This window comes from Pimephales promelas, chromosome 24 (assembly GCF_988280905.1).
Source record: "Pimephales promelas chromosome 24, fPimPro1.hap1.1, whole genome shotgun sequence".
Lineage (NCBI taxonomy): Eukaryota > Metazoa > Chordata > Actinopteri > Cypriniformes > Leuciscidae > Pimephales > Pimephales promelas.
In genome coordinates, this window is record NC_142792.1 from 4,396,587 (window position 1) to 4,411,877 (window position 15,291).

At 40.7% G+C, this 15,291-nt stretch overlaps 1 protein-coding gene across 26 annotated transcripts in view; it reads right to left on the minus strand.

Annotated features, from left to right (window-relative positions):
- wnk1b (WNK lysine deficient protein kinase 1b) overlaps positions 1 to 15,291 on the minus strand; it is a 73,915-nt gene that overhangs the window by 20,967 nt on the left and 37,657 nt on the right. For 15 of the 26 annotated variants that reach the window (XM_089127167.1, XM_089127176.1, XM_089127174.1 and 12 more), the window contains exons 4-12: positions 14,158 to 14,378; positions 12,445 to 12,602; positions 8,478 to 8,566; positions 6,986 to 7,205; positions 6,614 to 6,911; positions 6,351 to 6,535; positions 3,811 to 4,074; positions 1,696 to 2,994; positions 67 to 150 (exon numbers count right to left, since the gene is read on the minus strand). In XM_089127167.1, coding sequence (XP_088983293.1) covers positions 67 to 150; positions 1,696 to 2,994; positions 3,811 to 4,074; positions 6,351 to 6,535; positions 6,614 to 6,911; positions 6,986 to 7,205; positions 8,478 to 8,566; positions 12,445 to 12,602; positions 14,158 to 14,378 — 2,818 coding nt within the window. The remainder of the gene's footprint in view (positions 1 to 66; positions 151 to 1,695; positions 2,995 to 3,810; positions 4,075 to 6,350; positions 6,536 to 6,613; positions 6,912 to 6,985; positions 7,206 to 8,477; positions 8,567 to 12,444; positions 12,603 to 14,157; positions 14,379 to 15,291) is intronic. The other 11 variants (XM_089127190.1, XM_089127182.1, XM_089127188.1 and 8 more) reach the window with 2 other exon arrangements.

Below are 15,291 nucleotides of genomic sequence, written 5' to 3' on the forward strand. Positions count from 1 at the left end.
AATATTGAAACTCTATTTATGCTAATGAAAGGGGGGAAGGTGATTCTGATTGGTCATTGATCTTACCTGTTGAGAAGCAGAGGCGGCTGTTGGGGTGCTGCAGGAAACCATAGACATGGCACTTGTAGACTGAGAGATGGGGACCTGCACCTGTTATGAATATGAAGAGGAATATGGGGGTAGGCGAGAAAATGAGAGAGAAACAGAGAGAGAAAGAGATATGGCAGTGGTGGAGAAATGAAAAAAAAAGAAAAAAGGCAAAGTCAAAACATGTTGGTGGTACAGTAAAAACAAAAAATGACTTTCAAATACTGACCATTCATACACAAAATGTGAACACTGAGCAATGCACTCAGGTCACTATTCACTTTTTGTGTATGCCTCACATCTCACGATTAAACAACAAACAAACATCAGGTGTTAGCCGGGGAGTGAGTAGGCTTCATGCATGTGACTCTACATGATTTTGTAACTTGGGTGAATGTTATAAAAAAAAAACAGCTCAGGGAAGCATATGGAGTTGTTTGTATAACCAAGGAAGCAGACCTGACCACTAACAGCTTGATTTGACCACTTTCCCCTCCACACGGAGAGTTTCAACAGAAGCAACCCTTAGAAAGCTACAAGTATACTTGTCCTTCAATTTCTCTTCTACGAGGTACAGACAAGTATAGTTGCTCCAGACGTAGATCACCTTACCTTGGCATTACACTGAAGAATGTATTCATTATTAGCAAGAGGCTTAGAGGGCAGTAGGAAATAAGAAGCCTTGGCAGATAAGAGGATGAAAATAACAGCGGTATAAAAGATAAAGTGAGGCAGAAAAGGTGTATAAAACAGGGACGGAGAATGGGACTGCAGGATGACATTGATAATGCCAGCCTTCTAAGGGTTAAAAGATGACTTCTCAGCTTTTGAAGTTAAATGTCCTAAAAGTAGTCAACAAATGTTGGGTTCATGTGCAGGTAGTTCTTTACTGAGGCTGTATCACAAGCCGTTTCCTCGACAAAGACAACTGTTTTAACCATTTCCAGCCAACTATAATGTAGCAGAAGATCTAAAAAACAGTTGTTAAGGTAAAATACAACCAAAAAAAAAACCTTTTTTTGTAAGAAATATTAAAAGCAAGATTATAGGTACCTTAAAGAGACAAGCAAACCTGTCTAAACCCCCTGTTTGTGTTGTATGTGTCTGTGTGTTTGGCCATACAAATCCTGCATTCAAGCCTCTTTTTACAAAAGTGACGTATCTATCTTCCAATCCTTTAAAAAAAACCCAGATATTTCCACTATTTTAGGTTTTTTTTTTTTCAATAAATAAATTTGAATGAGGCGAACTAAATTTCAGATTCGTATGTCATGTACAGATAAGTAGTTTTACATGATATCTGTACAAACACACAAGTATCATATACACCATTATATGAACATACACACAAAATAATACTTACAACGGGCATCGAAAATGAAAATAAATGGAAACAAAACACAGTCTAATGGAAGATACATAAATGTCTTAGTACAAGGGGATTTAAAGAGCAGGTTTATGCTCAATGCACCTTGTGAACCTTTATGAGCCCTAAATTATGGCTGGAGAGGGTTAAAACCACAACCACGGGACAAAATAAATCAGGTAACTGAGAGAGAGACAGGGAGGGCTTGGGAAAGGTGGACGAGAACAAGTATTTCTAGGTACCAAGGTAGCTCCCTGATGGGACAAGGCAGGCTCGTGGTATGTGACGTCCAGTGGAAGAGATGGTTGACGAGCCCAGGTGGTGTGCAGAGCACTGATGTGTGAAGATGGAACGATGGACGCTTCAGAGGGTGGAACGAATAGAAACACCGGTTGACTAGGTGGGTGTCCGTCGCTGACATTGCTCCCGCCATCTGTTTTGTAGTAAGAAGTTTGTGGGATGGATTGAGCTGCAGAACAGTCTTGAGGTTGGTACAGTTGATGAGGCGGAGGCGATTGGAACTCCCCAGCATCGGAGGAGGTCATGGAGTCGCTTGAAGGCTCAGGACTGAGCTCTTTCGGTCCATGGAGAAGCAGGCTGCCTGGAGGAAGGGGCATCTCCGGGCTCACATAGCTGTACAGTTCTTCAGTGACGGGCTGCAGTCGACTGCACAATCCCGGGTTTCCAGCCGCTTCCTCCAGGTTAAGGTCCATGGAGCCCCTACGGGCTCGGTAGAGTCTGGAGGCCAGCATGGCTGGGTCAGCCTGTAGGTTGTGCATGTGGAATTCAAAGGCGGTGCTCGGCTCAGATGCATGAGCCAGCACGGGTGGTGCGGAATGGGGAAACGAGTGGGGCTGATAGCCTGGATCTGCAGGTGCGGTTTGCTGGGGCGCAGAGGTGGAGCTAGACACACTCATGGTAGGTAGTTGCGGAATGGGGCTGTGGGTTAAGCGCATGTGGCTTTGGACATGAGGGTGTAGGTAAGCTGTCCCAGGCTGTGATTGAGTCTCATAGGCCAAGCTGGCGGCCGCAGCAGCAGCTTGCATTTGCTGATGGAAGGTGATCTGGCTTATCTGATGTGCAGTCATAGGGTAGCCACCGTAGGCCATGGCTTCAAGATGGTCCATTAATGCAGCCTGGTTGAGGCTGAGTCTGCGTACAGTTTCCTCTTGCTCAGCCCTCATATCCTTATATCCATATAGCGACTCCGCTGGGGGCTGTAGGTGGAGCGGCTCAGCCAATCTTTGAGCTGCTATCCCGGGCATCATGAACATGGCGGGTTCGACGCCGACACCAAGGGCCTCCACGCCAGAGAACGGGTGCAGGCTGCTGCCGTAGCTACGGTGGAAGGCGGGCTGGAAGTGACGAGTGTGGGCCTCTAGGATGGAGGTGCTCTTGCGCCTCTGGACATTGAAAGCTTTAGGCGCGCAAGATGGCGGAGGGGAGAATGAGACGGGCCGTTCCGGGATGGTGGGGAAAAAGAGCGGGGGCTCGACCAGACCTGAGCCTCCTCCACCGTACGCCTGACTCACTGATTGTGGCTGCAGTGACAATAACATACAGCATCTTTGTGAGGAAGTAGAAAAGGCAGCATCATAAAATTCACAAAGCAAGAAGAAAAACAGAAAGAGAGAGAGAAAATAAAAAGATAAGTGAAAAAAACAGCAGACAATATTCATCCCATCAGGCAAAGATGTCTCAATGACAATAGAATAAATCAAGAGATGTTTAAATGCTTTATGAGTTGTAGAAACATGACAGCGACAGATTTTCAATTAAATACAGATGCTTCACAGACTGTGGGGCCAAGGAACTATTTTAATGATTGCAGTTCATGGCAATCTGTATTTAATGTGAGCACAGGGTTCCAGCGGAGTGGTCCAGGGTAACACGGGTATTTGAAAGGGGTTTTAAGATCAGTAAAAAAGCAACCCTGAGCCTTTAACTTACAAGAGAAGATATACTGTAAATAAGCTATTTACACTCGTCATTCAGTACACAGCGGCTAATTTGTAAAATTGCTCTTATGATTTGGGACTAGGGAGTTTGAAAAATGGTCCAATAATAGTTTTTGCGTTAACAGTGTGATATAGCTTGGCATTATGAGATAGTTGGGTTTAAATTCAATGTTCTTGGATTCTGAATGGCGCACTTTGATTTAATAATGTATTAAGTTCCATTTACATTTTTTTAGATCACACCTTTGGTCTTTCTTTTGATATTAGGGATGTGAACATTTGCCCTAATCAATTTTTAGATTACATAAGATTCATACAATTATTCTTTACAGATACCCGGGTTGTACCCAAGTCCAGCTCAGTGGGAGAACCCTGGTTCACTGGGAGACACTAACATACAGGACTGGCAAAGATTGCTGGGAGGCTGGCACGGCGACGGGGTGGGGCCGAGTGAAGGGGCAGGACGCTCTCCAGTGCTTTAGACAATCGACCCGCAAACGTCTCCCCATCTTGCCTACCCAGTCGGGGTGAGAGTGGGGCTGACGCGACTGGAGGAGGGGTGGAAGGTGGCTTGGGAGGACACGACACAGCAGAAGTGGTAGAAAAGCAGGGCACGCAAACAGACATGCTACGACCACGACGACGGGGGGGAGGTTGAGGAGGCTGGAGACGAAGGAGGGGAATTGTCTATTAACCACAATGGAACACAAATGACACAAAAAGAACAAAAGCCAAATAACCAAAAGGAAACTATAAAGAAACATTTGATACAAGATTAAATATCAACATCACATTCTAGGACGATAGACGGAAAAATAACGACATTGATCTACAAGAAATCTCGACCTACAAAGGGTCAAATCTGCTGTCGAGTAAGACAAAAAGAATGAGCCTGGTTCAATCGATGATTCATGATGTTTTAACAATGACACGTTATCAGAAACATTTGTGCTATGAAATGATTGCATGTGACAGAATACCAAAACCTGATTCATGAATTGCGAGCAGATTTTGTTGCCGATTGTCATTGCTTAAGAAGCATTCAGAGATCACGATCCAAGAAATCTACAGCATAGACAGTCTACTATGTAGTCGCAAACTGCATGTTTGCAATGTACTGTATGTTGGCAAAGTCCATGAAAACATCACAGAAAATATTTTTTTTAATGATAAAGAACAACATAAACAGAAGTATGTAGAGAATATATACAGTAAAAACAAATACCACAAAGAACAGCATATTGTGTAGAAAACAGAAGAACAAAAATAAAAGTGCATGAATGCCATGCAGACTTCTAATATTACTTTATCGCTTAGTCTTAACAAATAAGCAACCATTTCAAGTCAAAGTCAGATAAGACTGTATTTAAAAAAAAAAAATCATTGTTATAAAATAAATCATTAGAAGCAATAACCAGAGAAAAATAGTGTAATAAAAAGAGATAAAGGTGTGTCTAAAGTATGTCAGGAAATTGGAAAATGATGCAAAATAATTCAAAACTAATGAGCGAGAAGAGATGAGAAACGTAAAAAGAAATCTAATTCCCTGAGAAAGATCTATGCATGCCTTGACACTGATGAGCCAAACTGATCATGGTTTAAGTGCCCAGGATGCCAGGACAACATACAGCTTGACACTAAAGAGAAACAAGAAGTAATGGATGCCTACCAGTCTGCATGATATTGATATGAAACCAATAAAAACAAATAAGGTAAAGTAACCCAAAGAATGTACTAAAATGCATAGTGGGTGAAGAGGGAATGGCAGCTCAAATACACATGGGGAGAGAGAGAGCAGAGAAGGCTGTATGAAAAGAATCAAACCCATTCAGAGTGTAGACGTTATGGCTTTGGTCTCCATTCTCATGCATCATTCATTTAGTGTCTGATAATAACAAACGATCATTAAACTCTAAACACATGCAACTACAAATAAATCATATTCAAATGTCAAACAAGAACAGATCATTAATTCATGATTCATTTGTTACTCAATCAAGGCTACATGACGCTCATCTCCATCCGTATTGCTTCATTAGCTTACCTTTGTACAGGATGAAAAATTATGGAAACTGATGCAGACATTTAAACTAAAGAGATTGAAGGTAAACATATGGCCACATGATTCTGAATTAACCTGTCAATAATAATAACGCCAGGTTTTAAGCGCATTTTAAGACTTGTTTCTTGTTTTCCACTGTGTTGTCATTGTTATTGTGATTTATTATTTGTATCTATAAACATGCTCTTCTAATTTTAAGCCTGATATAGTGTTTATTTGCATTTCTTTTTGTATAATCTTTATTTCTCTATTTAAATGTTTATTTAATTTTCTATTCAAACATTAAAACATATTCTGTAACAACCAGTGAAAAGACAGAGATACATAAACATAAAATCAAGATGTAAACTGTATAAACTGAATATTTCTTTTTTTCCCCCTTTAATAAATATTGTTTTTAATAGATATTCTAACATGCAACTCTTAAAAACTTCAGGAATAACCAAACAAATTGTGTCTAATTAATTTAATATATGAATACTCAATTTACGTTAATAAATAATGTTTGAAAACAAGCATCTCTGTCATAATTACAGCAGAAATAACAAAAACCCATTGAATATTGTATTGGACAATGGGTGGCCATTGAGGTTGAGGTTGAGAACCACTAGTTTAGGTCCAATTTCAAAGCTTTGACGTTTCCTGCACCTAATGAGAATATCTTCAACAGCTTTTGTGCAAGTTTTGTGGTGTTCACTGTTTTGGTTGGAAAATTGCTACTGGAATATAATAACATAAGCAGTTTGGAATTCGTCAGTAGGCGGTGGCTTCATAAAACGGCCTCACAGGAGCAGATTAAGGATGCAAATATGTGACCTGCTGTGATCTCAGTTAGGTGGTGAGTTCTTGACTTGGCCCTTCATTTTCTGGGACTTACCATGGGCTGCTGGGGGTATCCGGTGTGCTGTTGGGGAGCTTGAGAGCTGGGAGGGTAGGCGCCCTGTCCAGGCACCTGCTGCTGTTGCGATGTTGCAGGAGAACTATACGACATGCTTAGCTGGCTGAGGTGAGGTTCTGAGAACACGGATGAACCCTGACCACTCTCAAGCGTCACGTCGGCCGCTGGGAAAAGATATGACATTCATTATTAAAGAGGAATGACATTTAAATCAATCCAGATGGGTTGTATCTAACACTTACAGGTCATTCCACTTTGCATGTACTGAAGCTGCTGGTCTGCATCGGGCTCCTCACACTCGGGCTGGACAAAGCCAGGAGTCGGAGGCTGGGAACCGCACTGGCTCTGTGCAGAAGGGCCGACCACGTTCTTCAACGACTCGCTGGACAACAGCTTCTGCTCTTCCTCTTGCTTGCGTTTCTCTTGCTCTGCTCGCACCTGCTGCCGTTGCTCTCGTTTGCGGCAGATCAGAGAAACACGGTCCCTGATGGCCTTCGCCATGGTTTTGTGGTCACCCTCGCAGACATAGCCCGACTCAACCTGCATTCAGACACAGCATATGTTACCATCTCTGTGTGCAACATTTAGATTCAGAAACTCGTTGATAAACCCACCATTTCTTGAGCCACATCTTCTGGGACATCTCGATGGAGGTCGAAGGAGAACTCAATGGCTTCATTGTCTTTGTATTTGCCTTTCAGTTTCTTGACATCTTCAATGCGCAACCAGAGCTTGATGGCGATCATCTCCCCATCATCTTCCTCAGCCAGCTCCACCCGCACCCCAGTCTCCTCCTGGAAGAAGGCATGGTTCAATAGGTCCTTGATGGCGTATCTGTTAAGGAAGGAGCAAAAATCACTTTACAAGCAAACAAGGCAAAATACGTTAAATAAGGGTAGCTGATCAATAAAACAAACAAATGCAGAAGCATATGGCTGAAAAAAAGATCAGCAAATGACATTTAAACTGATTTAGAGGCACAAGGTGGAACATTGGGGTTTTCCAGGATTGAGTAAAAAACAAACAAAAAGTCACTGAATGGGGTTGATTCAGAATAAGTGAAAACAGGCAAAATAAATTTGAAATACAGAGAACCCGAGGCCTTGAATTTGATTGTATCATGATGATCAAATTGATCCTTTCCAGGGAAGTTAGATAACTTGGTGATGCATTCTATGGTGATGTCGCATGAATTTAATTTAATCATCCCCAGATCGTGTGGTGATAAACATCCTATGCAACATTCCATCCTGTTGCATTACAATTTTATTGTACAAACTCATTGTCCATTCACAACCCAACAACTCATCACCTAAAAAACAGGAGATATTAGAGAGAATCTATGATTAGCAAAGACCAACGCATTAAACCCCCAAAGAAGTTTGTACAGAAAATGCCCCAACTACTCTAACATTTCAAAAGAGCTGATCCATTTCACCTGCATGGAATGATGCATATAAGGGTAAAAAGATAAGATTGCACAATCTTTTTTTTTACTAAGACAGACCTTTAACACTGAGGAGGGAAAAAAAACCCTGAAGTGAGCTCTGTTGAGTAGCTGGGTACAGTAGACATCAGCTTTTCCAAGTGCTTCATCAGCGGAACATCAGACGTCATCTCACCTTACGCTCGACACGCTGTTTGTGATTTTCCATTAATTGTTTTATGCATTTAAGCAAACCAGAACGTCAGCTTTATGACTTTACACTTCAAATGGTGATACAGCTAATTTAAAATACATATTATCAACACAAAACCACAGTTTTGACTTAGACGTTTACTGTAGGTAGTTGCTCTAAAAAGGACTTTAAAAGAAGGCAGTCTGGTCAGGGCTTATGTTTTGCTGTGGCACACTCTACGCTGGCTTGACGTGATCACAGATCTGTATCACTGAGTGGCTTGTTGCTGGAATATTTCCAAAACGGCGTGTGGGAATCCGCTTATCTGCTGCTACTGCGCACAGAGGATGTGATATACCCTCACGTCAGCACGAGTTCAGCGCATCTGCAGGCAGACTCATGCCACACGTCGCTGAGAACTGAGGTATGACTAGATGAATGAGTTCTGTGAATACGGCGTGGGCGTGTGTAGTAGGCACAGTCTTACCTTTCATCTTTGTTTTGCTGAATACATCCCTCAATGATCTCTTTCACCTCTGGAATGGCTACTTTGTCGAAACTGCCAGGTTTAACTCCCTGTGGGGTAAAACACAGAATAACTTTAGATCAACATGTCTTTTACGCTGTGAAAGAAACCCTTTTGGAGCTCCACATGGACTCTTCAAAAATACATATGATGCATGCTTTTTACGCTTTAATGCCTGCCAGGTGAAAATCATCTGATCAATCCCACAAATGCCCAAAAATGGCAGAAGATGAGTCAGTTTAATACATAGGGTTATTATTTTTTTTTTTCAAATCCCTAAACACGCAAATATTACAATTGATAACCGTTTTTTTTTTTTTTTTGATGGGGTAAGTGTAAATGTGGTTTGCATTATAAAAACGCATGACATTATAGATACAGTTGCTTATCTGGAAAGTTATGTAATTTTGCTAAACAGTTACCTTTTTAGTCATCGGGAATGCTTGAATTCATTAAGCCGTGAATTTTCAAACCCTGAAAAGCACTTTACAAATAAATTTGAACTATGAATAATTATTCTCAATAATATTTTCAAGATATATATATAAAAATATTTATTTTGACTTTAGTACCTCAATGACAATATATTTAATCAACTATTCATTGATTTAAATCAAAAACTCCTAATTTGAGATCAAATAAAAACACTGACACAGAGTTACTCTATAGATTATTTCAATATCTAATGCAAGATGAGAGTTTCACTCTACCAAAAGCCAATTTTACTATCAAATATTGATGGAAATTTGTCATTCACTTCAATCCTTTAAGAATACAAGCAAAAAGTTGGTTATCTTGGGGTTAATTGTATTAAATTTCACTTTGCAATAAATCCGTTCTGATTTGTAGAGTCAAACTAACATCTCTACCATGCAACAAAACCAGTCTTACTGAATAAAAAAAGAATCAGCTACTTTCTCCACATTTTTATTTTTGAAATTCTGAAATAACCTTTTCAAAATCATTTAACATCAAAAAAACCTACCTAGAGCTATGCTGTCAAAACCACCCAAGACAAAAAGAGTGCAAGAAACTTACAAGTGAAATCCTTGAACACTGTGTCGCTTTACAGAGTGGTCTTCCTGAACTATTACTCCCCCTGTCTCAGCATTACCTCCTTATATAAGTCTGTAACCCCCCTCAAATTCCAGTGCCAAACAAAGTTAAGGATGATCTTTGCATCTAGATGATCGGAGCATCTAACAGAATTAAGCCAGAATGGTGAAGTATTCCGATAACAAGGTGATTTAAAAAGCTTGTTAGGATGCTGTGAATGGGTCCTCTAAAGCCAGATACATGCTGTTCCTCCGCTCTCCTACCAGTTAACAAAAGCAGAAAATTAGAAGCAATTTGTATTTAACAAAGCAGAAAGAGAGGAAGGCTCCTGGAACAGCTGGAGGTGGATGTAAAAAAGGAACAAAGGCAATCTTCAACTTCTACTCTTATCCAACTCATAAACATACTGAAGAAAACAATTTTCTGGTTGAACTCCTTCAAGGCCACACACTAAAATTACTTTACAGACACAGACAAATGACTGGTACATTATATCCGATATTATGGATATTCATGTGATTCAGTTCATTCATGTCATCAATAAGTCTACTCAAGCTGCACAATTTTAAGGTATCATTCATGTCTATAGGACAAATGGTGCATGCATGATATTACATCAAGTGTAATATGCGCAGTCATAGACAACATTCATATGATTTTACACCCCAAATCTGATACCACTGTTGTGACAAAACAATTTTCGAGTGAATAAACGTGAACACTGTCCAGTGCTATGCTTTAATTTAACCACAACAATAATACATTGCATTCAGACCATTCCATGTACACTTCAGTAAAATGGTCAGCTCGAAACCACTCCAACTGCTTTGAGATTACACGCACAAATTGCAAACACAAATCTAAACCGTTTCATTGTGATGAAAGCATTTACTCTGGGCCGAGATGGGAAAAGTCCCACATCTGTCTGTAAGGGCAACCTCGGGTCCACTGAGCTTAAAATGCTTTCTGATTGCGTAAAGCTTAAATTGCTTCTCTCAGTGAACTGTTGTGCATGTGCGATTGGATTTCATGAGATTAAAAAGCCTTCAGGCAGGGTGGACGGAAGCTTTCCAGACAGCTGGACAAAACTGGAGTGGTGAAATAAAGGATGTGCCCTGCACTTCCCAAAGCTAACAGGTAGAAGGAGATAACTCAAGAGTGCTGTTTACTTATTTAGCTGTACCACCATGTTGACCAAACAAAAGCCCTCTAGAACCTTTTACACTCCAGCGTTCAGGACATTTGCTATATCCAGAGCTGTTCTTATTGAAAACGTACACTTTTATTCATGAAAACAACAAGAAAATCGATGTTTTGATTAACAAAAGCATTCAAGCTGTCAAAAACAGTCAAATAGACACAGGATTCAGGAGAATCAGTACTGCTCCCTACTGGTGAACCCCTTATTGGCTTACCACAGCTGTTTTCAACCTCTACTGATCATATTTTCAACTTCCAGCATCATATGATCACCCTATTGACCTGAACGAGAATAAAAATCCCTCCTCCTCCTTTCTGCCAATGATATTAAAGGACAGTAAAGAAGGGAAAAACTGATTCAATTTATAAACTGGAGTAACATGACTGGCCTTTTCCAGCCTTCAAACAATGGTCTTGGATTCATATATATATATAGCCGTACTCTCAGGGACACTAACCTCGATTGTTCTGACAACAACATAAATAGATGGACAATTTTATCCACTTTCAATGAGAATTACATCACAATGGCTTAAAAGAGGTCTGAAATAAATAAATCCCTGAGAAACTGAAATATTGGAATATTTTGAGTTCAAATGAATCTAATCAGGCAAACATGAAGCAAATAACTTTAAAGCTGGAGAAAGCGATTGTTCGAGCCAGAGTCTGACTTCATGGAAAGTCAACACATGACGCATTACAAGCTGATATCAGTGACGGCTGTAAAGCAGATTTAATTAAAGCAAAACATTTTATTGCGGCTGGCAAAAAAAAAAAGACCTTAGATATCCAGATATCCAACGGTTTTACTTTTGGACAATTACATTTTACTGGGTGGGTCTGGGATAAGGTTAGGCAACCAGAAAACTGGTCAAAATGAGGAAGACCTTAAGTGGTGCATCATAAAGTGAGTTTTTTTGTTTGAAAGTGGCTCATCCAATCAGAATTTTAAATCACAATGATCAGTTAACCTTTATTTTTTCATTTATGTCCAACAATAACTACACCATTCAAAAGTTTGAGGTTTTGAGGGCTTAGCTTGACAGTAAACACATGTATAGTGTTACAAAGGAGTTTTATTTCAAATATGTGCTCAAATAACTCATCTCTATTCATCAGAGAATCCTGAAAAATGATAACACAGTTTATCACAAAACGTTTAAGCGGCACATAAACATTGATTATAACAAGAAATGTTTGTTATGCACCAGATCAGCATGTTAGAAGACTGTAGTAAGTGAAAATTCAGATTTGCCATCACAGGAATGAATGACATTTTCAAATATATCAAACTGAACAAAATTTGACAAAATAAAAGCAGTCTGGTGAGACTTTCCAAAAATCTTATACTGATATATACTGCTATTATTATATAAAAGAACAATTTTGGACATACCGCCTGCTCCTAGTGCAAAACTATGTAATTGTTTGACATAGTTATATGTTGCTTACATAATCTCCGTGTATGCTGTGTGACGCCCCCAGCTGTGGGCAGGTTTCAGTGAGCGCGACAGAAAAAGCTGCTTTTATTGAATTATTTCATAAGCAGAGGCCTGAGGAATGTGTGGGCGTAATGACAGAGCTGGTGAAGATTATAGCGGAAGGAGAGAGAGAAAAATACCCAAAATGATAGAGGGATGGAGAGCTAGCAGAGGTGTGCGAGGGTACTCACACTGGTGACTCTGCGATAGATTTGAGCGGGGTTCTGACACTCGGAGTACGGGTACTCAGAGGTTGCCATCTCCAGCATGCACATTCCAAAGGCGTACACATCCACCGACTCGTCGTATTTTTCCTCGTACATCTCAGGCGCCATGAACTCAGGGGTACCTTAAATCAAAAGAACCATTCAGAACTCTCAGTGCCTGAGATCTCTACTCACCCCAGCAGGGCCGGGGAGAGGAAGGGAGAGAGGAGGAGGACAATGGCACTGTTGCTCCATACGGCCCTGAGAGGAGAGAAAGAGGGGGAGCAAAAGATATGGAGAAAAGGACAACAAAAAAAAAGAGGAAGGGGGAAAACCGGCCTCAGTTATTTAGCAGTGAAATAATCCAGTTTTTCTCTGCAAGGCCTTTAGGTTTTCTACTGTCTGTCAGCACGTCAGACTAGTGCACCAAGCAGCCAAGCGTCATCTCGCAAACAAGAAGTTGATTTAAGACAGACGCACATGCGTTGGTGCAGGTTAGTTTTAGAGCTGATTGATGGCCTTCAAAACCGTGTTGAACTTTACAACACGGCTGTGCCGCCGACACATTAAATGAGGAACTGGACAGCGGTGGGCGACTAGCTATGGAACTTGATCTATGTCAACAACAGTTATGGAAAACACATGACCGACTTACCTTTCTGCCTGTAATGGGAGAATGTTAAGTAGGTTTATGCACAGAGCAAGCCCATAGCTAGTGAGCAAAGACTCTCGTGCACTAGAGTGCGTTAAAAGGCCTTGCACAGAAAAACGAGCTAAAATATAGATTCATTTTTCAAATTTTCCGTTTTTTGGGGTAGGTTGCTTGTTGACTTACCACTTACTTGCCATTTTGTTTTTTTTTGAATACTTACTGAACTGCAGGACATTAAATAATCCATTCAGTGGAGTGAGACCAGTTGAGATTATAGCCCTACAGTTTAAAAGGAAAAAATTCTCAAAAACCAGGAGAAAAAAACAAAAAAAAAAAACTAAAACAAAAAATGGAAACAAGTCAATTTTGGAGGAAACGGAGAGAAAAGGGATCCAGAAAGAAACTTATCACAATATCTAAACCATTTGAAAAGGAAGAGGGGGAAAGCCTGATGAGGCGATCAGGAAAACCTTTGGAAAAAGATGTTTGACATTACTGGCAGCAAGAGAATCTCTAGAAATGTAATTATTATAGACCACAGGTTCCAGACCAAAATGTTTATTCTGTTAACATCACATGCAAAAAATCCTCATAGCAGACTTACTAACAAAGCATCATGTGGCTTTGTTTTTTATTTTCAAGGCATATATTACCCAAAACACCCCAGAGTTTATGGAAACTTAAAGTGTTTTCACCTGTTGTATTTACAGGCCAATTAGTCCCAGGTGGGAAACAGCAGGATCTAAAGGTGTTCCCCCAATTTATATGAAGTTCTTCTCTGGTTTTCCCTCGTCTCCACCCCTAATTAAAACGAGTGCAATTGGCTGGCTGGAAAACTGTGGTCTAAGGTGACAGTGTAGCTCAGAGCTACAGCATGCCTTAAATATCTGAGCGTAACTGATAACAAATGCCCCACCTTCCCAATTTCACCTCATCACTGAAAAGACAAGCAGTGACATGACACATATTTTTGAATTATAATAATAGCCATGGTGAACTGACTTGGGAGGTGGGGAAAGCAAGAAAGATAAAACGATGGGTCGTACCTATGACACTTTTAGCGAATGAAGAGCGCTTGAGGGTGGCCAAACCCAGATCGCCGATCTTAACGGAGCCGGTGGGCCCGGTGATGAAGATGTTGTCACACTTAAGGTCCCGGTGAATGATGGGAGGAGCTCTGGTGTGGAGGAAGTGCAGGCCCTTGAGGATTTGTCGGCACCAGCTCCGCAACACCTTTATCTTCATCACCTTAAAGCGCTTCAGATACCTGAGGAACAAAGAGATTAGAGTTGAGAATTAGGGCAACGTTCGTCTTCCCTGAACAGCCATAATGGTTTTGTTTAAGACCTTGACAGAGTAAAAACAAACAGCATATGTGTCAACGGAAGATGATACGTGTCTCTCTGTTTTGGCGGTCATGACTGGGAAATTTCAACCAATGAAACCATAAATGGAATGAAAATCAATGATAAAACTCAGATCTCAGTTCAGCCCATATGAGGATCAGGGGGAATTAAACTATTTCATGATGATGGGTCTGGGTCTGGAAGCATCCATTTGGACAATTGTATTCTCTTCTGTGAGACAGAGAAAGTCCCAAATAAAAGAGAGGACAGCGTAAGGACGGTAGTACAGCACTTCCGATAGATTAGCTTGGCCAAATCATATCTTGGAGCCAAGCCATAGACAGGATTTGGCATTGTAATCCTCATTACAACAATCTACTCAGTTCAGGCGCCCATATCCTAGGTGAAGATGGGCACAAGCAAAACAGACTTGTCTTGAGAAGAATCAGATAAGTGAATTTTCCAAAGAAACATCTGTTTACGGGTGATCGTAACTGAATTCAAAACAGAACCCTTTCCTGTTCTTTATACGCTTCTCATAGTATTATAATAGAAAAATGGCCAAAACTGGTTTTGCAGGCGCATGTGAAGATATATATATCTAGCAAGTCAAGCATTTCTGTGTAAACATATTAGCTCTGTAGTTTGCTTAGTAAGACTGAAGCGAGCTATAGTAGTGCTTTGCCCAATGGGAGGAGGTGGGCGGTGGTTCAGGGAAGCTTTGATGGAGTGTGGCGGCTGACTGACAGGTGGGAACGGAGCCAAGGGTAAGTCCCGAGGCGATACAGGATAGAGCAACAAAGCCTGATTCAAAACTTTCTCATCACTCAACAC